Raw genomic sequence first — 22,119 nt, 5'->3', positions numbered from 1 at the left:
CTGGGTGCATCCAACTCCGTTCAATTGAGCGGTCAAAGGCCAAGTTGTTCACAGTCTCTTGTAGCTCTTGAGATGAAAGAGAGGATTCACTAATGGCAAATACCATCTTCCATCCCAGGAATTCACAATCTAGGTACCGGTTCAAACAATGAAACAATCGGTAGTGACTGCAAACAGAAAAACGCAGCTTATTATACTTTTAAGTTTGCGCCGCATATACCAGGTACTAGTAGTTCCGGATAATTTCTGGGTGAGGTGGCCGTTGCGTGGGCCGCACAACGTCATCACCCAGCCAAGACCTGCAGAGGACCCTGCACTTTTCGCGTCCGCGCTGATGTACATAGTGTAAAGTAATAAACGAGCTGTTGGAACCTGACTTCCAGGCGATCAAAGAGGTTCACAGAGTCGGACATCCATCCTCGATGGTATGGATCTTCCGTCGGTCATTTACCAGCTCATATTGTACATGACAAACCCTGAGGCTGCTGTTATGTGTTACGTCCACTTCAGAGCCCGTGCCCTGAGCTTCTGAAACCGGCAAGGATCCAGAGTTAGCAGCCCATGAAGCAAAGAGCTTCTTCCTTGACTCCCACTGCAGGTGCAACAAGCTCCTGGGCGCGAATCTTCGTCTTTTCATCTCTCCAAGTCGCGAGTGAGGCCGTTCGCCGGAACGCAGGGCCACGAGGTTGATCGACACAACCCGCAATTCCCCCTGCCCATCCAAATCTTTCCACATCGATTACGACCGGGCATCCCCACAATCCGATCAACAAATTCAGGGGCAACCTCATCCGCACGCCCTGAGAACTTGCGCAACTTCTTGATTTTCCTCTCTTTTCCGGCACACTCTGTGTAACGCACCGATTTTTTCGCTTCATCCTCGTTTGTATTTGTACACCATTCTCTTGTTTTCGGGCTTATTTCTCGCATCAGAACCGACCAATTCCGCTCCTATACGAACTACCCACTCGGACACGAAACTTCAGCCGACGGACTGCATTCGATGCTCCACAACACACTGCGCGTTCGAACACAGCAGCTAAATCGACGGGCAATTGATGGTCTTCGACTGTACTAGAGCGGCGCAGGTCGGTACGATGCTCACCTTCAAACGTGCCCTCGTGGCCGCGGCATTCTTCATCACCCTACTATATATCACGACGCGATCTACGTCCCCAGCGGCCGCGTTATCACCGGTTGATATCCCGAAAGTCGAAGTCGGCTCGGAGTCAAGGCAGACGTCACAGACAACGGGCTCGTCAGATGAAAAAACATCTAATAGCAATGCGGTACACGCGGGTGCGAATCGCAACAGACCCCTCCAACAAGGGCAGCAGCCGATGCGGGACATGTCCAAAATGACGCTCTCGGAGAAGCTGGCATACCAATTCCCTTACGACGTCGAGATGAAGTTCCCCGCGTACATCTGGCAGACATGGAAATGGACGCCTGCACACGGCGAGTTCCAATTCCGCGAGCAGGAGGCAACATGGACGGAACAACATCCTGGCTTTATCCACGAAGTCATCACCGATCAGGTCGCCGTAAACCTGCTCCGACTGCTCTACGCGTCCGTTCCCGAAGTTCTCGAAGCATATCATGCCCTTCCCCTTCCCGTCCTCAAAGCGGACTTCTTCCGGTACCTGATCCTGCTGGCAAGGGGCGGCATCTACTCGGACATTGATACCTACGCAATCCGTAGCGCGCTGGAGTGGATTCCGGAGTCGGTCCCGCGCAACACAGTCGGACTCGTGATCGGTATCGAGGCGGACCCGGACCGGCCGGACTGGAAGGAGTGGTACAGCCGACGCATCCAGTTCTGCCAGTGGACGATCCAGAGCAAGCCTGGACATCCGGTCCTGCGGGAGATCGTTACTCGGATTACCGATCAGACGCTGCGGCGCAAGCGCGCGGGATCACTGAAGGACATTATCGACAAAAACGTAATCGAGTTTACGGGGCCGGCGCTCTGGACAGATGTCATATTCGAGTACTTCAACGATCCCCGATACTTTGACATGGCTCAGTCTCCTGGACCGATCGACTGGCACAACTTCACGGGCATGGAGATGACGAAGAAGGTTGGGGATGTGATTGTCTTGCCGATTACAAGCTTCTCCCCGGGGGTGCAGCAGATGGGCGCGAAGGACTATGACGATCCCATGGCGTTTGTGAAGCATGATTTTGAGGGTAAGAAGCCAACCCTCACTCGTAGTTTCATGATATCTATGTGCACAAAGATCGCTAACTGGTATGTGCAACAGGGACATGGAAACCCGAAAGCGAGCGACATATCGGCGAATAAGCCGCCGGCCAGCCCCGGTACCGTTCTAGAGCAATCGCCTACCATAACGTCACGATCTTTCCTTTCTCCTTGACGATCAATATCCTATTTTAATACCCATTTTCACAAACTGCATGGCTCTCGGCGTTTACTTGTGACGGCGGCGTGCTGCATTCCTAAGCGAGTTTTTCTCTGGCAGACAGCAAAGTCCGGGGGACATATAAACTGTATACAAAACTAGGGTTGACGGAAACCAAAATGCCGCCTTTGGTGCGGTGGTACATAGACGATAAGTGGTGATACACGATCCATTTTGCGTGGGACGTGGGCGGCTCGGTTCTTGGAGGGGAGGCGAGCGGCTAGGATGCAATGCTGTTGAAGCATGGATGATGTTTCGTTTTGGAGGCGACAAGCCGGCGGTATGAGAATGGACGGTCTGAGATGGCTGATGAATCTCGTGGCTGGAGGGATGTATAAAGAGAAGATGGACAAGAAGCAATTGACTGGTCAGTGCCGTCCCAGGCATGGAAATTTCTTGGTGTTGATGATAGTTCGCTGTGTGCACCTGTTCCGCGGTTCAGAACCAAAGTTCAACGTGGCGGACAACCGCAGCTGGACGCGGCTCATGCTACAAGTAGTAATCCAGATCTTTATCCGTCCTGCTTCCCCTAGCCGCGCCTGTCTGGCAAGGTACGGATAGCGCCCGGATCTTACGTACTAGTAGTTGGACTAATTAACCCAGTTCAGTTAGCAGTTGGTTGTCACCGTATCGGGCATTGTCCCGTGGTATTTCACAGGGGAAATGCCTACCGACGAAATGGGCTAGATCGTGATATATTGCGGTAGTATGACGTTGGTGTGCCAGGTCGCCTCTGCCATTACCCCTGAATCTAGGTATGTTACATGCAATGAGCATCGGAAGATAAAGTTGATGATTCCTAACTTAAGGCACCGGGACCTCGTGGGGGGTTTCGTCGTCTCCAACTGTTCAACGTCTGCCAAGCATTGAATTGCGGGGGAATGACAGGACACCCACACCCCGCATTCTCCAACTCACCGCCAAGGAGGCCGGGGCTTCAACCTTCCCTGTTGAGGTTACCTCGGGATTCGCGCTACTCTCTCTGGCAACATGAGGAGAGGGCCGAGGCGGGTTGCTAGTGAGATGATCGCCAATGGCTTGAAATGGGCGGGGAATGGTATTTTCTTTTCTTCCCCCTCGCGCTTGTTCACATCATTCTCCATCCCCGTTTCGATATACTCTCTGCCATGCCACTGTGACCGCGGCAGTCCTGGCTGGCTTGTGTCGGGTGGGAAGTACCTTATTTCAGAACGGACTGTGAAGGTGTAGGACGGAGTTCACAATGCGCCTCCAGACCCGAGCGACTACAGGAGTTCTGTGCTCTCCAAATTTACGAGAGAGTCTCGTTGGGAAACGCCTTTGGTTTGCAGCTCGCATCAGATCGTTGAGGTGTGCTGAAAGTAGCAGGAGAGGAGGCCAGGCGGTAAGAGGTATCAGCACCTTGACGCGGAGTATCTATCAGGGGCCGAGCGAGGTGAACACTGCCCTCGACTACTCGACAGCTTGAGAGTGCTGACAATATCGTAGCCACCTCTGCTGCCACACACCATCCCTGAGCATTTCGCTTCCGTCGTCTCGCAGTTTGGGGACAGGCCGGCAGTCATTTGTCGCTCGCCGACCGCAGGCCGTGATGCGCTACCAAACGTAGCCCCAGACGGGGTCCCAGCTGCTGTGGAAACGACACTTAGTTACGAGAAACTCGACCTTGCATCCAATGCGCTAGCCCACTCGCTGCGTTCCCTGGGTGTTAGGAAAGGGGATCGTGTGGCTGTGAGCTTGGGCAACAACGCCGAGTTTGCAGCTTTGACGTATGCCGTCTTCAAGCTTGGCGCCATCCTCGTTCCGCTGAACCCGGGATTCAACGTCAAGCAAATCACAGCCGCCCTGAACCATCTCGCCGTCAAGCTCCTGATTATTGGGGCCGTGACGGACCTCGCCTACAAGCCCTGCCGTGGGCGGAGCAACTTACCCCTTCTACAAGCGATCGTTCCGGACCTCGAGTGCGGGCGTGTGGAAGCTCCCGAGATCCCAACCCTCAAGACGATCGTCCTTGTCGACAACTCGGCATCCCACCCCTTGAGTGACTTTCCGCCTCTCGCCTCCCTTCGCTCACTCACCTCCTTTACGTCCCTCATCCCAGACCTTAGTGCTATCCGCACGTCATCTACCTACGCCGCTCGCCCCGTCACACCGGACTCACCACTCTCCGTAACCGAAACAAGTAGGGCCAGGAATTCACCCAGCAACCTGCCCAGACAAATAAGAGGTAAGCTGACGTTAATGCTCCAGTCAATATCCAGTTCACTAGCGGGACGACATCCCATCCAAAAGCGGCCATGCTCTCCCACACCAGCATCCTCAACAACGGCGCGCTAATCGCCCACCGCATGGGGCTCGACCCGTCCGATCTCATCGTCTGTCCGCCGCCCCTATTTCATTGCTTCGGCTCTGTATTGGGATACATGGCGACCGCCACCACTGGGGTGAGCAACAAACAAACCACCCAACCCAAAGTTAGAAAGGTTGACAGGACAGCCGAAAAGTTAACGTTTGTCTATTGATAGGCAGCCATCCTCTTCCCTTCACCAGCCTTCGATCCCCTGGCAACGCTGCGCATGGCAGCCGCCCACCAGGCTACGGGGCTCTACGGCGTCGCGACAATGTTCGTCGCCATGTTCGAGCTGCTGCACCATCGCCACCTCCCGCAGGAGCAGATCGATGCCTTCCCGACTCACCTCCGGAAGGGCATCGCGGCGGGCAGCTCGGTGCCGGAGTCTCTGATGCGGAAGCTGTATGCTACGCTGGGCCTGCGGGACCTGGTGATCTGCTACGGCATGACCGAGACGAGCCCCGTGAGCTGCATGACCAGTCCCGCGGACCCGTTCGAAAAGAGAACGCGGTCGGTGGGGAGCGTGATGCCGCACACGCGGGTCAAGATCGTCGATCCTGCCGACCGGAGCAAGGTCCTCCCTGTGGGCGAGCGAGGCGAGCTGGCTGCGGCCGGATACCTGGTTATGAAGGGGTATTGGGGCGATGAAGAGAGGACGGCCGAGGTGAGGAGCGTAGAGAAGGATGAGGAGGACGCAGATAGGGAGGTGGTCTGGCTGTATAGCGGGGATGAGGCCAGCATGGATGCTGATGGGTATGTGGAGATTACGGGGAGGATCAAGGACCTGATCATTCGTGGAGGCGAGAACATTCACCCGTTGGAGATCGAGAACTGTCTGTTCCAGCACCCGCTGGTGGCCGAGGTCAGCGTGGTGGGTGTCCCGGATGAGAGGTACGGGGAGAGCGTGGGCGCATTTGTCATCGCCCATGAGGGCGTCGAGGCCGAGGGCGAGGTGGCCAAGCCGGGAGGTGAAGGCACGGGAGAGGTGTTGACCAAGGAGATGGTCAGGGAGTGGGTCAGAACGCATCTGTCGAGCCACCTGGTGCCGAAGCATGTCTGGTTCGTGCGCGAGTACCCCAAGACGGCGAGCGGCAAGATCCAGAAGTTCAAGCTGAGGGAGACGGCAAAGCAGCTGATGGAGGCCGGGAGGTGAGGTAGCCTATGCCTTTGGCGGACAACATCATACCATGGACGGAGTACAATATGGATGTTACCTAATGCCTGAAGCCTGGAGGCCTTGAATAGGTATGGGCGTCGAGCGTGAATCGACTGCCAAGAAAGGAGCTCGATCCAGGATGGAATGGATACTCGGACCTAGCCCCGTGCGGATGGAATGGTGTAACCAGACAACTCATGGCCATGGCCAGTGTGATGGCGTCTGAGTGATTCATCTTTGAGTTTCGTGGAGAGAGAGCTTAGATCGATCTATGCAAGGGAGGGTTTGGTGCCGGAGGGAAAAGGACCGATTGACACGAGGGGCTGGGATGAGTACTCCTCGTTGGTAGGCATATGTTCTGTGAATAGAAATATCAGACCAAGCTAAAACCTATAGATATATTGTGTATCGGCGGAGAATGGACGGCCTAAGTTCCTCAGTAGGTTGTGGTGGAAGCTGTATCCCGTGAGGAACGCGATCGAGGCATGTGGCTACGGTCCCAGCCATTTGGAAAGGGCGGCGTCCAAGACAGTCAACCACCAACTCCCGAAAACCTTGGTTCTTACCACGATACCATTGAGACATTCATTCCCCTCTGGTACCCGAGCAGAAATGCTCGTGTGAAGGTCTAGGAAGCTCAACCGGCCTGAATAGAAGGAGAAAATATGTATATAAGGCCCTTGAGCCAGCAGACCTCAAGTCCTCGTTCCCTCTCTCTCACCAGCATTAAGCACATCGTCAAACACTTCCACTTGACAGTCACGAACAATACAAAATCACTCTTTGAGACTCAGCCAATAAACCTCAACGAAAATGGAGTTCTTCGCCATCCTCGCCCTGGCCGCCACCGCCATCGCCGCCGACGCCAACGCCAACACCAACAACAACGAGGCCCAGACCGCGCCCCAGGCCCAGGCCCAGGCCCAAGCTGCCGCCGCCGGCGTCGGCGCGAACGCGCAGGGCTGGTACCCTCCGTACCCCCCCTGCCGTCCCGGCAGCTACTCGTGCACCACCGACAACAGCGGCTGGCGCATCTGCGACTACTCCGGCTCGTGGGTCGTAAGTGTTTTCTCTCTCTCTCTCTCTCTCTCTCTCTCTCGCCCCCTCACATTCATTCTTTCACTCTTTACAAACAAGAAGTGGGTGACGACCGATCGCTGACGAGGGGGAAAAACAAATTAGTATGGCGGTTCTTGCACTTACGGCACCCGCTGCGTCTACAACTACCAGAATGGCAGCCCCTACTGCCTTCCCGCCTAAAGGATAAATGCCGCGCGCCATCTCTCCGCAACGGCAACGGTGAGGGGATGGATGTGTGTCTAAGGATAGGGCGGGGGAATTGTTGAATTTTGGATATGGCAAAACAGATGGTTGTTTGGTGGGACTGGCTTTGATTTGTGAGCGGTCTGCTAGGTGGGCTTGGGTTCTTGGCTTGCTTCCTCTTCGACACTCTCTCTTGCCCCCCCTTATGCAGATCTGACGTATCCGTAGTCGCGATAGTGTTTCAGGGAAGTGAATGGATAATGGTGCCAGACCTGCTTTTGCTTGACATTTGTGACTGAGGCCAGAACAAGATAGGTAGCTGGCTGGGTATCTGTACTGTTTTTGTTTACTTCTACATTCCTCCTGAGTGGAACACGAAGCCCAAGCTCCCTCATCCACACCATGTCCGCATTCCAGCACAACCCCCCCTTACGCCTCAGGCCAGTTGTTGTTGAACACAATGCAGGAACCGTTGGCACTCGGAGCGATGTCCTTATCTGTCAGGAACAGGCAGTACTTGGCCACGCTCTGCACGGGAAGATCCTTATGGGGCGCAAACTGCGACTGTGACGCCTGGATCTTTTGGAACATCTCCGTATGCAAGCCCTGGGCGAACGCGTCCGTTATGTTCGTGCTGGCCATCCCCCCGAGGAGCAGGGCAACGCAGTAGATGCCCTTGTCCCCATAGAAGCCGGCCGTGTTCTTGGTCAGGGCCATGACGCCGGCCTTGGAGACGGTGTAAGCGGCGCCAGCCTTGAACCCATGGTAGCTGGCATTGGAGCCGATGTTGATGATGAGCCCACCGACAGGCTCCTGCTTCTCGAACTGGGCGATGGCCGCCTTGGACGTGAGGAAGGGCCCGTTCAGGTTGATGTTGAGGACGCGGTCCCATTTCTCCTTGGAGCAAGCACCGACGGGCGAGAAGTCGTCCATGACGCCGGCGTTGTTGACGAGGACATCGAGGCGGCCAAACTTGGCCACGGCGGCATCGACGAGCTTCTGTACGGCGGCTTCGTCCGAGACGTCGGTCTGTTGTGCGAGGAACTTGCCGGCATGTGATTTGGTCCATTCCTCCTCGGCCGTGGAGATGCGCTGCGGGTTGACGTCGCAGATCACGACATTGGCACCTGCTGCGAGGAAGGCGTCCGCGATGGCCTTGCCGAGACCGCCAGCGGCGCCTGTGATGATAACTGTCTTGCCCTCAGCGGAAGTCATCTTGGTTGCCTCTGCTGCGCTGGTTAGTCTTAGCTGTGGCTGTGGAGAGTGTCGCCAATACCTTGAAGATACAGATAGATAGATCACTGGCTAACCTGCTGTGTGTCAACCTAAAGAGGTCCGGATCTCCTTCTTATAGTCCCAGCGGATCAAGTCTCTGGGCAACCGCGGGGAGTTTGCAACCTCCGAGCCCCTGATTGCGGGGTAGAGGAGCGGAGATGGGCGGGCATGTCGCTAGGAGTCTCGACGGAGTTGACCACGTCCTCTACATACACAGGAAGTTGACTGCTTGGCATCTTCCATACAGCCCGCGTGTGCCCACCTGCATGGAACCCTCCATCGGGACCAGTGAGATGAAGACATGGAGTCGTAAACCGGATTCGAATGCGAGAGCTAATTGCTGGGATGAGAGGGGAACGAACCCGAATACGACCACCCGAGTTAATAGATGCCGAACATCTCTTCAACGGATCCTGGGAGCTAAGGCGACGAAGGGCAAAACCCCGGTGATTCCCTCTGTCAACCATCTCCATTCCTCTACCGCCCGGTGGCAATATGGACGAGATAACTACCGGCCTTACTCCCTGACCGAAGATATCGCAGAGGGCAACCGAGATCAACATGAAGACGAATTCATGGCAGCGACAACCACGGGGCGGTTGTTTGATACACGTCGCCCATCACAAATACTGTCCAGTCGCGAGATTCGTCCGCCAGGGCCAGTTAACTCGGGGTGCGTATCTGGAGACAGGTAATGGTGAGGTGATGAGTCTGTGGAGTGAGATAAATTGTTGTGATGAATAAGGCCGGAGGGACTAGAGCTTTACCAGCAAGACCGCCAAGAAGTTTCAGCGCTTCAGTGGGGCGGAGGGGCACTTACCCCTGACAGTGTCACTGTGCGGGACTAGGATGACGAAATGGGATGGAACCTGGAAGCCGCGGGCCGTCTCAAGAATTTTGATACCCGTTGGATTCATCATCACTCCGGACGGAATTTGTAGGTATTGGAATCCAACATCCAATCGCGATACAATCACAAGCCACTCAATCCCCTGCCATATCCCGGAGAAGGGCTCAAATGAGTGTCCAGATCCAATAGAGAGGAACGCTGTCCGTCCGCAACAGAACCCAATGGACTCCTCCCTGGTATCCAACCCCAGAGTGCAGCTGGCCGCGACCGCCTTGGTGTCCGCGGCCGTCGCAGCCGGCACAATCCTGAGCTACCAGCGCCTGCAACGAAATGACCGCGTCTCTCGTCTAAAGGGATCCATCCCCCAGTACGACGATGACGAGCCCGCGTTACAATCGGTACATACTCTCCCCTTTTCACCGCCCACAAGGTCTCCTAAACCGAACCTGCTGTAATTGACCCTGCCCCGATTCCTTCTAGGTAACGCGCGTCGGGCCCCTGCCGCGACCCGATACCGAAGACGAGCACAACCAGGCGCTCGCCCAGCGCGCGCAGAACGGCGACTGGGACGACGAGCTGATCCTTGAGCAGCTCGCGCGCAACCGCGTGTTCCTGGGCGAGGACGGGCTGCGCAAGCTGCGCGACGCCTTCGTCGTGGTCGTGGGCTGCGGCGGCGTCGGGTCGCACGCGTGCGCCGCGCTGGCCCGCTCGGGCGTCGCGCGCCTCCGGCTCGTCGACTTCGACCAGGTCACGCTGAGCAGCCTGAACCGGCACGCGGTGGCGACGCTGGCGGATGTGGGCCTGCCCAAGGTGCAGGTGCTGCAGCGGAGGCTGGTGGCGGTCGCGCCGTGGGTACGCTTCGATCTGCGACTGCAGAAGTTCGATGGCAGCGTCGCGGGGCAGCTGCTGCAGGAGTGGGTCGGCGTGGATGGCGAGGAGGGGAAGGAGGGGGAAGGGAGGCGGCCGGATTTCGTCATCGACGCAATCGATAATATTGAGAGCAAGGTCGAACTGCTCAAATATTGCCACGACCACGGGCTGCCAGTGATTTCAGCCATGGGAGCCGGGACGAAGAGTGATCCCACGAGGGTTATGGTGGGGGATATCGGGGCCAGTTCTGAAGACGGGCTGTCAAGGGCGACGAGGAGGAGGTTGAAGCTGCTCGGCGTAAGCAGCGGCATTCCGGTTGTGTACTCGACTGAGAAGATGGGTGAGGGCAAGGCTGCGCTGCTGCCGTTGCCCGAGGAGGAGTTCCAGAAGGGATCCGTTGGCGATCTGGGCGTGCTACCGGATTTTCGGGTGCGAATCTTGCCAGTTCTGGGAACCATGCCTGCTGTTTTCGGGTACACTGTGGCAAACCACGTCATTCTCAAGATCACAGGTGGGTTTGCATGCGTGCCTCCGTCGCCGCGCTGACTATGCTGACTTTCCTACAGGCTATCCCATGGACTACCAACCCGCCAAAGCTCGCGACAAGATGTATGATGCCATCTTGGCGTACGTCCAAGCCAGCGAGGAGAAAATTGTCCGCATGATCGAAGGCACCCGGACGGACGTGTGCGTGGGCCTAAAGGTTCCGATCACGCCGGGAGATATAGCCTTCCTGGTGGAAGAAGTATTCAGGGGCAGGAGTGCCGTCACGGGCATTCCGACAAAGCTCGTGCTGATCCGGTGGAAGAAGCCCCGGGGGACCACCCTCGTCCGGATCGGAGAGGAGAGCGCTGAGCAGAAGTCATCCAACCTCAGGCTCCGCGATCTGGTCTGCATGACCAAGGAAGAAGCCACAAGACATCAAAAGAAGATTCTTCAGGGGGATAAGAGTCTCAAGGACCTCTACAGCCGCGAGGTGATCGAGCTTGTTGAGGCTCGACAGAAGGAGTCCGAGGCTTACGAGCGGTATAGATTAATGGCGTGAACGACGAATATGATGTGTAAGTGTCGAAGGCCCCGTGGTGTATACATGCCTCGTCCAGTGATTTTCCCAAAGTATCTAGCATGAATTCTATGCATTGCGTTGGGTATGCTCTATTTATTCTCATTACGCTCCCGCTCCGGTATGAGAAACTAACGCTCCGCTGGCCAGAAATCGCTGTCAGGCATTCAGCCCTGCCCTTCCGAATGACGAAATCAAAAACGCATTACTGATGGGTTTCACCAAGAGACCGCCCTCATTCTGCCTTAGCCATGTGCATGCCGACGCCCTCGCAGACATATCCCTTGTTGTACCACCCCACACGGGGCAGCAACTGCGCCGTCACCCACCGCGCCGTTGTCGTGTGCGTACTGCCTTCGCCGATCGGCCGGTCCGTCTTCTCCTTGCGCAACCTCTTCCCATCGATCCCCAGGTCTTCCATCGCTCGCTCAAGGCTGCTCTTATCCTCGCCCCGGGGAAACGATGTCTTACCCTCGGCCAATGCCTGGAAAATGACGAGCTGGTCCTGCAAGAACTCATCCACGATCCCGCCGGCCGATACCTCGTCATACAACTCCCTAGCTATCTCCTGCGCGAGGCCCGCGCACAACTGGACCGTGGGCCGGTTGCCCCCCTTGCTCTTAGCCTTGGGCGCTGATCTGAGCATGTCCCTGCCCCAGCGGACCATTCCCGCCTTGGCGACGAGCAGGACATATATCCTTGAATCAGCACCACTATCCTCCACGATCTTGTAGTTGACCTCCACGCCATAGAACAGGTCTCCCAGGGCGACCTCGAGATCACTCCTCAGGGTATCATGCATCCCAGCAGGGACTATCATTGAGACGTCAATCTCCTCGATGTTGTCCACAGTCGGTAGCAACTTTCCCCCCGCGTAAACGGAGCTCTCCTTGAGCTTGATCGTCTCACCCGGCTTCAAGGGCCTGAACTTGAACTCCACCGTCCCTCTCTGCTGTTTGCCCAAGCTCCACCCTCGCGAAATCAACCTCCTCTGGACGGTAATCCCGAAGGCGTCCTGCAGAACCGGAAGGAGAACCTGGTCCAGATACTCGAACGACAGCGAGAACGATACGTTGGTCCCGCCGGATATTTTCAGCGTTATCGGCTCACCTTTATCGTTGCCGGCGAACAGCAGAAAAGGGAAGATGGCCTGGAAGATGAGGAGCGTGGAGGCAGCGGGTGAGTCGGCGCTGATCTTGATGGTGCGGTTCTGGAGCTGGGAGGGTCGTAGCCTCGGAGTGAATTCTAGCGTGTGGCTACCGACCGAGAGACCATCGACTTCAGCTGCGGTGGCGGCAGCCAGGTACTCTATGGCGGTCACATGTTGGGATTTGAGGCCTGCAGTTTGTCGGTTACTCTGAGCTGGTATGCCAGTGAAAAAGAAAAATGGAGACACATAATACCTCCGCCTCGTGATCCTTCGCGATTGCCGCGGACGTGGGTGATGCGGATGGGCAGAGTAGCGACTGCTGCCAGGGCGCAAGCTATGCGCACAAGCTGTCCGCCGCCTTCCCCCGTTCGGCCGTCTAGCTCGATGGCCGGTGTTTGCTTTGTCATTTTGAGGTCGGTTGTCTCTGTCCTGTCTATGCCTGTTTGTTAAGCGGATGTGGGAAATATGAGGGGGCTTAGGTTGTTTTGTGCTTGTTTGGTGGCTGTCGCTCAGTTGTGTGAGCGACTTTGGTGTGAGTTGGCTTTGTGTTACCAGAGTGCTCTCGATCAAGGTTCAGTTGGAGAAGACGGATGGAATTGGGGAAGGTGCGGGGATGTGAAGCATGTAAGTGCCCCCGAGTGGTACAGCTCAAATCCTCTTTGCCGGAATAAATTCCATACATGAATTTTTGGTCTGCTGCATACCGAAAGACATAAATAAGGTACCTGTCGACAGATTTGGTGCTGCTTCCTTCCCGTTTGAGTCAGTCGCCGGCCCCCTGCAGCTGGCAGTGCACAGTGCCCCAGGCATCACTACCAGGTAATAAACCTGCAACACGTTTGGTGCCATGCCATCACCTAATCGCAGTCCGCCAACTTGACTCTTCCCGTCTGCCTCGAACTTACGTCGGGGCTACACAAACGCCACAGCCATTCACTCGAGTCGACTTGCTAGACTCGGCATCTCGCGCCGGCCAACATACTGTGCCCAACTCTTAATGCGTGTCATACCTTCTATGCACCAACGCTTTGCTCAATCAAGGCTTTCTGAGTCAACAACAGCCTCAGGGGGGCCACTTCTGTTGCGTACCACGGACTGTTCATCCGCACGAACTGACCCCATCCACATACTAAGTAGCATAGACGTCATCCGCTTCTAGCCGCCTCCCATTCTTGGATGTCATATCGCCCATGACCGATTTGACATTACTGATTAAGTTACATGGCCGTCCGGGACATCCAGGAAAGCTTGAAGCATGGTTGAGACGATGACAAGCAATTGCATACCGTCCCACACGGCAACCCGCTTCGGGTTGCGCGGACCCTGCGCCCTAAAGCTCCAGGTACATACGTACCAAGGGACTCGCCGGCATTGCGTCTGTGATAGAGTCGGAAACTAAGAAGACCTACGGATACCAGAGACCGGGCGAAGCTTCCAACACGGTCGCCGCCGAGCCAGCTTTCCAATTCTGAGATCTCTTCTCGAGGTAACGCTGTCTGGCTTTCTCGACACTGCACTTACGGCTTTGGTCACTGGCCACATCTACTATAAGACAAAGACGGAATAGAAAATCGTGACAATCTCACACGTCCTTGGAAGCCATCGCCAGGTATTCGCTAATAGCACTGTCATTGCAGTGAGCATGAGCCAGGAGCTCCTCGATGAGGATGAGCCTCTCCTCCTTCAGGGCCTTCTCCTGGGCGACGAGGTCGGCACGCTTTCTCTCCAGCTGCTCGGACGTGGACTTGATCCGCTCCTCCTTTTCTCGGTTTCTATTGCGGTTTCTGGTCTCGGTCCTGCGGCGGCCGGCCCGCAGCCTCTGCTTCTTGAGGTTTTTCCAGATGGGGTCGTCTCGTGGTGGGAGCGAACTGGTGATGGTGTGTTGCAGCTGCCCCCTCCATTCGCTCGGCGGCGAGTGCTGCTCTGTGATTGGAGCCGCCTGGCAGATGCAACTCAGATAACGGCGGTCCCGACAAGATGGGATTCAGGGGCAGCTGTGTAACCTCGGACGCGGGATCCATTATCACTGGTCCCTGGGCGGTTGACAGCACCGAACAGGCCAGATGATGGTGTGACTCGCATGGCACAGGGTTCCATGGTGGATCTTGCATGGCGGTTGCTACGGCGGGAGCTGCCAAGTTGATGGTCTGGGTTTCGCCGCTTCCGTAGACACTGCCCATCGGGACTGGCATGACGAGTTGGCCATCCTCTCCGCAAAAGTGGTATTCTCCTGTGCTCTGGCTCAGAGAGGCGAGCAGCACATTGGCGTCGGCGAAGTTGCTCGTCCATCCGTAGAACGTTTCTTCCACCGGAGGGGGAAAGCCAGTGCTGGAAGGGACTGTGCTGAGGACGGCGTCATCAACGACCCAGTCGCGGGGGTCAGCCGGGAGAGCATCTTGATACGGGCCAGGAAGTTGCGTATGAGCTAGCGACATGATGATTGGGGACGGCAAGCTTTTCGTTGGATATGGTGCTGTCAGCTCGATCTTGCGAGATGGTTCACTGGATGGTGGTGTAAGCTTGATGGGATGACGGCGAGCGGCGAACCAAAACAACCTGGAAGATATGTACTAGACAAACGTCTTGCGCATAACCTGACCGGGACATATGTGAGATACTCCAGGCTTGTTTCCTAGCTTCCGCCGTCTATCGCTATGCTATTGGTTCCCTCGCGCCACCGATGTGACACATCGCTCTTAAAGCATAAGTCACAACAGGAAACTGGGTCCATCAGCAGGAGGATGGTGGTGTTGAGGCGGGCGCTGCTCCGTTCTATGGTTGGTCGGGACAGCAGCCTGGTCATGCCGTCCTGCATGTGCAGGAGACGATCGTTCCATTCTCATCGACCTTGCCCTAAGATCTGAAGCATCGGTTCGTAGGGCCCATTATCGAAGAGGATTCGGCATATAAGTTATAAGTTATAACTCGGGCTGCCTTGGACAGATCCAAACACGCCATTTCGGTTGGTCAGTGCCTCTACAAAGGGCAGTCAAGGCCTGTCCGAGTGATGAAGCCCATCAGCTCGACGATATTATGGTGACAATGCGCATCAAGGATCTGCCCATCGGGAAGATCGCATGGTGTGAAGAAACCTCGGCAGTCCTGCCTCTGAAAGGGTTCGCCGGTCGAAGGTATCTGCTGGTCGGGCTGTAGGTCTCGGTGAAGCCAAAGGGTTCACAACACTGCAATCCGCAATGTCTGCATAGTAGAGTAGCCTGTAACCTACTGCTTGAGTTGCTTACTAAGGAAGCTAGCTATCTGAATAACAGAATGGTAGAACTATATACGGCTTCCTCCCTAGGTTTCCCTATACCTAGGTCTCTGGAACATTTGGAACAATTGTCGTTCCTATTGTTCTATCTAGAACAATGCTCCTTGGCGTTGTTCCTTGGGAACAATTGTTCTTGGCATTGTTCCTAATCTCCCTGATCCTTATTGGTCCTTCCTAGTCCCTAATAATTAGACACGGGCGCTGCCTGCTAACTATATAGGTCGGCATCTACTAGCCTCTACAGGTTAATCTATAACTTTCCAGTCCTAGACGGACCAATAAGAATGGGATCGATAGGATCGAGGTTCGAGCCAATCGAGCGGGGATGGATCGATGGATCGGTGTTCGATAACATCGATCCAGGAGATTCAGGTACGAGGGTACCTAGAGGAGGAAGCTATATATAGTTCTACCAATCTGTCACTCATTCAGATAGCTAGCTTCCTTAGTAAGCAACTCAAGCAGTAGGTTACAGGCTACTCTACTATGCAGACATTGCGGATTGCAGTGTTGTGAACCCTTTGGCTTCACCGAGACCTACAGCCCGACCAGCAGATACCTTCGACCGGCGAACCCTTTCAGAGGCAGGACTGCCGAGGTTCGGTCACACTTTACTCAGTGCGCGTTTGGTATAAGTCCGGTAGTATATCTCCACCAGCCACCTAGCCACACTAGCCACCCGGGCCCACTATAACCACCAACGCTCACGAGAGTAAGGTCTGTGCCTCAGAGACTAGGGGCGAAGAGAAATCTACGCCGCCAGCGTCTTCTGCTGTAGTGGATTCTAAAGCAGGTGCCCTTAATCGAAGCCGAGTTTGAACGAACCGAAGGTAGCCAAAGGCGGCCCACACGCTGGATATAGCAGGAAGAGGAGCAGACCCATTAGGACGATCTAGTGGAACAACCATTTTCTGCTTTCAACTCCTCTCCCCTCCACTAGTGGAATGCCTTTTCCTATGTAATTCGGGCGATGGCCCGGTCGGCAACCCGTTCGATTCTGGAGATTCCAGCTCTCCCTCTCTATCTGTTCTATAACTCTATCATAGAAGCCCAACTTCCCAATGCTAGTAAAAGCCCCGTACGCATAGGCCAGAGCCTGGTTCTTATTGCTACTGAGACAAGTCGAGAGCAGGTGGTCTTCAAGTTCCGCTGACTTCACCATCTCAATGTATTCCTGCCGCTCACGCCATGTCTGCCTCACTCCTTCATCAAGGGGTTGCCTATCTCGGTCATATTTCTGAGGGAGGTCGAAGGAGACGGGCATGGCCTGAAGGAACTCGGGAAACGCAATTACCTCCCAGGGTACTGTACATGCCCCTTCCCAGTCGATGATGCCCGTGACATCGAAACTGTTCTCGTCAACCATGATATTACTATGGAGGAAATCGTCGTAGCATAGGGGAAACGGTCCATTGTTGCTTGCGGAAAGCCGGCTAGCCATCGCTTTGATCTGTGATGGGAACTTGTTGATGATAGAAATCATCCACTCCGCTGGAATCGGTCCTCTCTGCATCATGCGCCCAATAGTCTCGTTGTCCCACTTGAATTTGACGTTGTCAGCCCAAGCCTCGAAAAAAGCAGCTGCTGTGTTGAACGGGCCGCCGATCCCTGGTAAGGGGCCGAGCTCGTATCCTCCCTCTCGATTTCGAACAATGGTGCCAAACTTTGGGAGTCGTATGGAGGTTATCTGAACCTAGTGAATGTAAGCCCCTGATCGAATCAATCATGAGAAGCTTAGACGAACATGGCATGTTGCCACTGAGCGATAGAATTGTCGACGGTACTGCGTGGGTATCACGCCACGGTGCAGCTCGTAGCCGCCAAGGGCGTCCATGGCGACGATGCCGGGGAGGACTTCGATCAGCATGTACGCAACTGCCGCTGGGTTATTCTCGTCGAGGGCGTATGCAAAGACTCTGGGAATAGGCAAGTCGGAATGCTCCTTGATGTATTGCATTGTTGCAACCTCAGTCTCGAGCTCGGCGTCGTCTGCGATCTTGATCCGGACCCGGGCTCCCCAGCGACTCCGGTCGGAGAACTCAAGCAGGCGAACAACGTTGTTGAGCCCGCTTGTAACTTGATCTAGAGCAACGCATTCTAGATGGCGGTTTGCATTCGAGGCAGTGAGGCATACCTGATCCCATTGGGTTCGTCGGAAACACCTGGCGGCCCGGCTGTCGCCGCTTTGAAGGAAATCATCGACGGTGGTCCAGGAGGAGGCCGAATCTGCAGGCATAACGATACCGTGTTGGCCAAGAGGCTTCGCCAATCAGTGCGTTTGTGGTTTCTCGTTCTTCTTTCTTTTCCTCAGCTGGAAGATGGGAGATAAGGATTCACCAGGGGAGGTCTGGTAGGGAAGAAGGAGATGAGGAAGATGCAAGGGAAATGCGCCACGGTGGCTTTTGGATTGTAGCACCACACAAAACTCGGAATTTCATCGGCACATTTCAGATCAACGAGAGGGCTGTCTTCCTGACAGTGAACTGAGACTTGGACTGCAGGATTTCGGGCCTTTTCTGAGGCAGAATCGGCATCCAACGACTCAGGGGGAAGGTGTGAATTGAAGCTCTTGTTCTAACGGGTGACAACCTAAAACTATCAGTCATGAATTCCATGCATTGTGTCGGGTCCGAGGACACACCTAAGGCCAGTAGCGGACTTTGAAGATCTCCATCATTCAACAATCCCATGCTGCTACCTGTTAAGTCATGCTCGGTGCCTAGAACCCAGTGGTGAGAGGCTATGTGGAGTGACGGTCGGGAAAGTCCTTTGCTCTTTCCTTCTCAGGACACCCTCTTTACCGCAGTGCACCAGTGACTACCGCCTTCCCATTCTTGCCTCATCTAGGTAGTACACCATAGTGAGGTGCCAGGTACTACCTCAGTACGGTACCTTCGGTTAGCAGTCTCGAAAGTCCAGTCTCGAATGGAATTTCTGCCAATAGCAGGCCTCTTGCTTGTGAAGAAATCCCACCGTCTCCTATCCAAATACCTACACAGGGCAGCAAGAAAGGATGAGAGATCCCACAAAGCCCGCATGTATTTCTCCGCTAGGCATCTACTAGCCTAACGCAACTCTTCTGCCGTTTCTTCGCCCGAATTCACCGAGGCCTCTGCAGTACCCGAGCCAGATTCTGAGAACCTCCTATTCCGTCTCGGATACGGATCTCCAGCTCCCCCGAGCCACCGCCGGACTCCGCTACGGCCTTCCCTGTTGTGTTGACGGTTGTGCAAGAGTAGCCACGCCCGTTGCGTCCTGGATTCAACGTTCCACATTCGATTCGCCGTAGGGTTTGCTTGGCTGTTATCTTCAATGTGGAGCCTTGGTCTTTGGGTCAGTGACATCCTTTAGCTGAGTCTGGAGGGGAGTGATTCACCTGGAGAAGTCCACGGCTGGCGCGGATGCCCATGAGTAGGTAAGGTTGTTAGATTCTTCGTCCAACAAGCTTGCGAAAGACAGACTCTTGTCAGCCATGTCATTTTCAGAGTCGTCGTTTCCAAGCTCGGCCTCGCCTAAGTTAGCCTTCTCTCCTGAAGGAGCAGACTCGGCGATCATTGTCGAATGGCACTTGGACTCGGCCGCCTCGGTGCTGTTCCGAGACTCGTGCGTGAACCGGGTAGTATGGTCAGGGACGGCATTGCTACCCCCCTGAGCTGGCAACTCGCATTTCGTCGCCAGCAGAGGCTCAGGCGTATTTGGAACAGGAGCAGGCCCAGTCAGGCTGGTAGCACAAGAGAGCATCTCGCCGTTGCCTGCGGAGGACATAAGAATTGATGAATGAATGCACTCCTTGGGAAGTATGTCTGGGATCTGGACGGTTCGTTCAGTTTAGGAGTTGATTACCTAGACCGGTCGCCAGTGGGCGTAGGTAGGCCATGCTTTTATACCATAGGCTCCAGTACATGTCACCATGACCAGACGGAGTCCAACCCGCCATTTCCCCATGTCTCCATCTTCATGCCGTGACCCGTTGGCCAGCGAGGCACCGGGCTGCTTGGCCGCATAATGTCTGTCGCCGGCCGCAGCAACGCACCGGCGGCTGGCGCTACCGAGTCTGTTGACCGGCATCCGCCTAGTGCTAGATGACTATCTAGGAAACCCTAGTCGTTTCACATCCCGGATTCCTCGGTCGGGGACAGGGGAGGATCAACCACGGGGAAGCGGTTACCACTGATCCATGCTGTTCCATGAGGACAACGTGCAGGACAGGGTGATAAGGAAATCGTCAGCTGTTATGCTGCATAAGTAACATATACTATTCACGGCAACCTGTGTTTAGATCATCACAACTATGTGTATAAGTCGGGTTAGGACTCCCGAGTCAGCGCAAAGGCAACGCAAACGGTGGCGCCGGCGCCGGCTCCGTCTCTGTCTGCATGCGCAATGACCATTCAGGCAGGCGTGCCAGGGGTTCGTCTCACCGGCTGCTGCGTGGTTCCGCTGCCACGAATAAGTGCTGAAAGGCGAACCCGGGAACATTCCGACTGTATGAGAACCTGGAGGAACCGGCGAAGTAACGTGGCCTTCTTCCGTACTCGGCGCATGCAAGAAGCCACACCGCCCCCGCCTTCGACCGCTGTGCGCTGGAACGGGTGGCTGCACCATGGAACCGTCCTCGGGGCTCTCCTGCGTCCTACCTCGGCCTACTAGTAACCCCATACTTGGCGTTTTACATTTGGCATTCTCGGTGCACTAATGAACCGGTCGATTTGTGACACGGCCGAGGGAGGAGGCTGCGAGAGAAGATGAGGACGGTCTATGCACCTCTGATAATAACGGATGGAAGTTGCGTTCCATCCCCGGGTTCTGATAAGCTGCGAAGTTGTGAACTTACTAGTAGTACATCCCTAACTCCGTGTAAATGCCGAATCAGACAGGCGCTGCGACTCGGCTTGATGCAAGGGTTTGTGGGACCCAGAAAGGCCGGTCACCACGAACCAATTTCAACGTAGGCAGCAAGCTTCCGGAGCAGCTGTGCAATAATGCCAAAGGGTTATCATGTTCATGAGTGTCAGGTGAGAGAAGGTTATGTACCGGGTATGCAGGCATCTGTGTTGCATTCTTGGGTGCACTCCAATTAGACAGACAGATGACAGAAAGAGTCCTTCTCCGCTATGACCCGGAGCATGACTGTATTTTCACCCTTTCTCTTTGTCCTGTTCGCAATCGACCTTCAACGGGGCCGGAAGAAGCCTTGCGGGAATGGCTAGAACGAATCAGGAGACCTCGATTTGATGCTAAACGGGGGGTCTTCCCCTTCTAAGTTCATACAGAATCTGCCACAAGGTTATGGCAGCCTATGTAATTCCCGAGCGGGATCCTGACCATGTCTCTGATGGCCCTGATCAACTATCCACCATCTGCAAGCAACTATCGTACGGGGCTATTATTGTACAGAGCAATTAGCTTATCGGCTCCGCAGGATCTGTGACACCATCACTTACCTGGAACAGCCTTTGTTTATAGTTTTAGTCCTTCTTTTCTGTCATTTCGGCTTTGTTTTGGGACGGGCTGGTAGCGTTGTTGGCCGGCCGCTGGAGGGAACGAACAAGTTGACTCGAAAGGCATCCTCAATCTTGCGCTCAGCCGCCAATCTATATGCGAGGATTGACTGTTGGACGTCCGTCGTGTGTTCTTCCCTTCGTCGCCTTTCTCTCTGCGCGGCCTCGACGAAGGACATGGTCCAGCTTCTGTCCGCATAGCTAGTTTGGGAGTCCATAAGGCTGGGTGTGGCTTGAATGACCTTCCCTGTCATGTTGTTAGTGCACCAGGAACACAAGGGAATAATCAGACTACAAAAGAGGCGGGCTGTATCGTACAGTGAAGTGTCAGGTCTGGGGGTCGTTTTAAAAGACAACTTGTTCTCCGATGCCTGAGCTTGCGAATGCGTAGCTGGGAGCGAGGAACATGGCCGAGAGATGCTCAGGGAAGCAGCCAAGCAGCATACCCTACTTAAGGGTTACGCAACACCAGGCCTAGGCCGTCATGGAGCATCATCACCTAGAATGCGGGATAGCTAGGGGTAACCGAGCTTATGATTCGAACAAGGTTCTTGACTTGGGCTCAACCCCAAGGAACGTTGACACCCATTTCATGCTCTCTATCATCTACATGTACCCTTGTCGGCCACGCGATGACAAGGATCCATGCTAAGGCTGCACCTTCAAGACCGCAGATCGAGACTGGACGCGTGGTGCCAAGGGAAGCATCTTCTGTCCTAAAAAAGTAGATTATCAACTCATCGTCATGACTTAAGTGGGCGGACAGTTCCATTGCGTCATGGTAGCGCGTCGGACGGCGCAGAATCTGACAAGCAGCTGGGGTAGGCCGACAATGGCGCTTGATGGGGACCGTTGAGCGGCAACCGGGGATGGTGCCAAGCCGCAATTTAACGTTGAATCGACCGGCATTCAGATCCTTCGCCACGTGGAAATTGAGATCGAGCAGGGATCCGACCGGGATCTTGGTT

At 55.1% G+C, this 22,119-nt stretch overlaps 11 protein-coding genes across 11 annotated transcripts; 4 read left to right on the top strand and 7 right to left on the bottom strand.

Moving 5' to 3' along the window:
* Positions 1 to 1,097: 1,097 nt before the first annotated feature.
* Positions 1,098 to 2,305, top strand: B0T15DRAFT_389037 (glycosyltransferase family 32 protein; the record flags this gene model as incomplete). Its single annotated transcript, XM_062864470.1, has 2 exons — positions 1,098 to 2,190; positions 2,265 to 2,305. 2 exons carry the CDS (start codon positions 1,098 to 1,100, stop codon positions 2,303 to 2,305), a joined length of 1,134 nt encoding a protein of 377 aa, XP_062726740.1.
* A 64-nt stretch (positions 2,306 to 2,369) lies between these two features.
* B0T15DRAFT_57117 (uncharacterized protein) lies at positions 2,370 to 2,914 on the bottom strand. The gene has a single exon (XM_062870850.1). It carries the CDS (start codon positions 2,808 to 2,810, stop codon positions 2,433 to 2,435), a length of 378 nt encoding a protein of 125 aa, XP_062726739.1. The 5' UTR covers positions 2,811 to 2,914; the 3' UTR covers positions 2,370 to 2,432.
* Positions 2,915 to 3,544: 630 nt separating this feature from the next.
* On the top strand, positions 3,545 to 5,936 carry B0T15DRAFT_57013 (uncharacterized protein). The gene is made up of 4 exons (XM_062870827.1): positions 3,545 to 3,837; positions 3,891 to 4,584; positions 4,653 to 4,846; positions 4,928 to 5,936. Exons 1-4 carry the CDS (start codon positions 3,646 to 3,648, stop codon positions 5,903 to 5,905), a joined length of 2,058 nt encoding a protein of 685 aa, XP_062726738.1. The 5' UTR covers positions 3,545 to 3,645; the 3' UTR covers positions 5,906 to 5,936.
* A 785-nt stretch (positions 5,937 to 6,721) lies between these two features.
* B0T15DRAFT_507568 (uncharacterized protein) lies at positions 6,722 to 7,168 on the top strand (the record flags this gene model as incomplete). The annotated part of the gene is made up of 2 exons (XM_062867656.1): positions 6,722 to 6,967; positions 7,091 to 7,168. The coding sequence occupies 2 exons, from the start codon at positions 6,722 to 6,724 to the stop codon at positions 7,166 to 7,168; spliced, it is 324 nt and encodes a 107-aa protein (XP_062726737.1).
* A 259-nt stretch (positions 7,169 to 7,427) lies between these two features.
* B0T15DRAFT_56994 (uncharacterized protein) lies at positions 7,428 to 8,881 on the bottom strand. The gene is made up of 3 exons (XM_062870823.1): positions 8,809 to 8,881; positions 8,448 to 8,481; positions 7,428 to 8,400 (listed from the first exon to the last, which is right to left on the bottom strand). The coding sequence occupies exon 3, from the start codon at positions 8,384 to 8,386 to the stop codon at positions 7,601 to 7,603; it is 786 nt and encodes a 261-aa protein (XP_062726736.1). The 5' UTR covers positions 8,387 to 8,400; positions 8,448 to 8,481; positions 8,809 to 8,881; the 3' UTR covers positions 7,428 to 7,600.
* Positions 8,882 to 9,517: 636 nt separating this feature from the next.
* Positions 9,518 to 11,211, top strand: B0T15DRAFT_387573 (uncharacterized protein; the record flags this gene model as incomplete). The annotated part of the gene is made up of 3 exons (XM_062864393.1): positions 9,518 to 9,694; positions 9,777 to 10,677; positions 10,733 to 11,211. The coding sequence occupies 3 exons, from the start codon at positions 9,518 to 9,520 to the stop codon at positions 11,209 to 11,211; spliced, it is 1,557 nt and encodes a 518-aa protein (XP_062726735.1).
* Positions 11,212 to 11,291: 80 nt separating this feature from the next.
* B0T15DRAFT_519959 (RNA 3'-terminal phosphate cyclase domain-containing protein) lies at positions 11,292 to 13,100 on the bottom strand. The gene is made up of 2 exons (XM_062868466.1): positions 12,633 to 13,100; positions 11,292 to 12,567 (listed from the first exon to the last, which is right to left on the bottom strand). The coding sequence occupies exons 1-2, from the start codon at positions 12,784 to 12,786 to the stop codon at positions 11,465 to 11,467; spliced, it is 1,257 nt and encodes a 418-aa protein (XP_062726734.1). The 5' UTR covers positions 12,787 to 13,100; the 3' UTR covers positions 11,292 to 11,464.
* An 861-nt stretch (positions 13,101 to 13,961) lies between these two features.
* Positions 13,962 to 15,126, bottom strand: B0T15DRAFT_571417 (uncharacterized protein; the record flags this gene model as incomplete). The annotated part of the gene is made up of 2 exons (XM_062870857.1): positions 14,383 to 15,126; positions 13,962 to 14,318 (listed from the first exon to the last, which is right to left on the bottom strand). The coding sequence occupies exons 1-2, from the start codon at positions 14,812 to 14,814 to the stop codon at positions 13,962 to 13,964; spliced, it is 789 nt and encodes a 262-aa protein (XP_062726733.1). The 5' UTR covers positions 14,815 to 15,126.
* Positions 15,127 to 16,345: 1,219 nt separating this feature from the next.
* B0T15DRAFT_426718 (uncharacterized protein) lies at positions 16,346 to 17,886 on the bottom strand (the record flags this gene model as incomplete). Its single annotated transcript, XM_062865656.1, has 2 exons — positions 16,346 to 17,343; positions 17,395 to 17,886. The coding sequence occupies 2 exons, from the start codon at positions 17,884 to 17,886 to the stop codon at positions 16,543 to 16,545; spliced, it is 1,293 nt and encodes a 430-aa protein (XP_062726732.1). The 3' UTR covers positions 16,346 to 16,542.
* A 726-nt stretch (positions 17,887 to 18,612) lies between these two features.
* On the bottom strand, positions 18,613 to 19,670 carry B0T15DRAFT_56933 (uncharacterized protein). Its single transcript, XM_062870806.1, has 2 exons — positions 19,027 to 19,670; positions 18,613 to 18,971 (listed from the first exon to the last, which is right to left on the bottom strand). Exons 1-2 carry the CDS (start codon positions 19,413 to 19,415, stop codon positions 18,716 to 18,718), a joined length of 645 nt encoding a protein of 214 aa, XP_062726731.1. The 5' UTR covers positions 19,416 to 19,670; the 3' UTR covers positions 18,613 to 18,715.
* Positions 19,671 to 21,064: 1,394 nt separating this feature from the next.
* Positions 21,065 to 21,559, bottom strand: B0T15DRAFT_56830 (uncharacterized protein). The gene has a single exon (XM_062870755.1). The coding sequence runs from the start codon at positions 21,403 to 21,405 to the stop codon at positions 21,136 to 21,138; it is 270 nt and encodes an 89-aa protein (XP_062726730.1). The 5' UTR covers positions 21,406 to 21,559; the 3' UTR covers positions 21,065 to 21,135.
* Positions 21,560 to 22,119: the final 560 nt, after the last annotated feature.

Source organism: Chaetomium strumarium, assembly GCF_033439665.1.
Source record: "Chaetomium strumarium strain CBS 333.67 chromosome Unknown B0T15scaffold_1, whole genome shotgun sequence".
In the NCBI taxonomy this organism is placed as follows: Eukaryota; Fungi; Ascomycota; class Sordariomycetes; order Sordariales; family Chaetomiaceae; genus Chaetomium; species Chaetomium strumarium.
This window is presented reverse-complemented; position numbering and strand designations above follow the sequence as displayed.

Coding starts and splice junctions, on each gene's coding strand:
- B0T15DRAFT_56830 (XM_062870755.1), bottom strand. CDS start 21,405: ATGACAGGGAAGGTCATTCAAGCCACACCCAGCCTTATGGACTCCCAA.
- B0T15DRAFT_56994 (XM_062870823.1), bottom strand. CDS start 8,386: ATGACTTCCGCTGAGGGCAAGACAGTTATCATCACAGGCGCCGCTGGC.
- B0T15DRAFT_56933 (XM_062870806.1), bottom strand. CDS start 19,415: ATGTCCTCCGCAGGCAACGGCGAGATGCTCTCTTGTGCTACCAGCCTG. Junction 18,972..19,026: donor CCAGCCGTGGACTTCTCCAG/GTGAATCACTCC, acceptor CCAAAGACCAAG/GCTCCACATTGAAGATAACA.
- B0T15DRAFT_57013 (XM_062870827.1), top strand. CDS start 3,646: ATGCGCCTCCAGACCCGAGCGACTACAGGAGTTCTGTGCTCTCCAAAT. Junction 4,585..4,652: donor ACTCTCCGTAACCGAAACAA/GTAGGGCCAGGA, acceptor TTAATGCTCCAG/TCAATATCCAGTTCACTAGC. Junction 4,847..4,927: donor TGGCGACCGCCACCACTGGG/GTGAGCAACAAA, acceptor GTCTATTGATAG/GCAGCCATCCTCTTCCCTTC.
- B0T15DRAFT_57117 (XM_062870850.1), bottom strand. CDS start 2,810: ATGCCTGGGACGGCACTGACCAGTCAATTGCTTCTTGTCCATCTTCTC.
- B0T15DRAFT_519959 (XM_062868466.1), bottom strand. CDS start 12,786: ATGACAAAGCAAACACCGGCCATCGAGCTAGACGGCCGAACGGGGGAA. Junction 12,568..12,632: donor CGAAGGATCACGAGGCGGAG/GTATTATGTGTC, acceptor GACAAACTGCAG/GCCTCAAATCCCAACATGTG.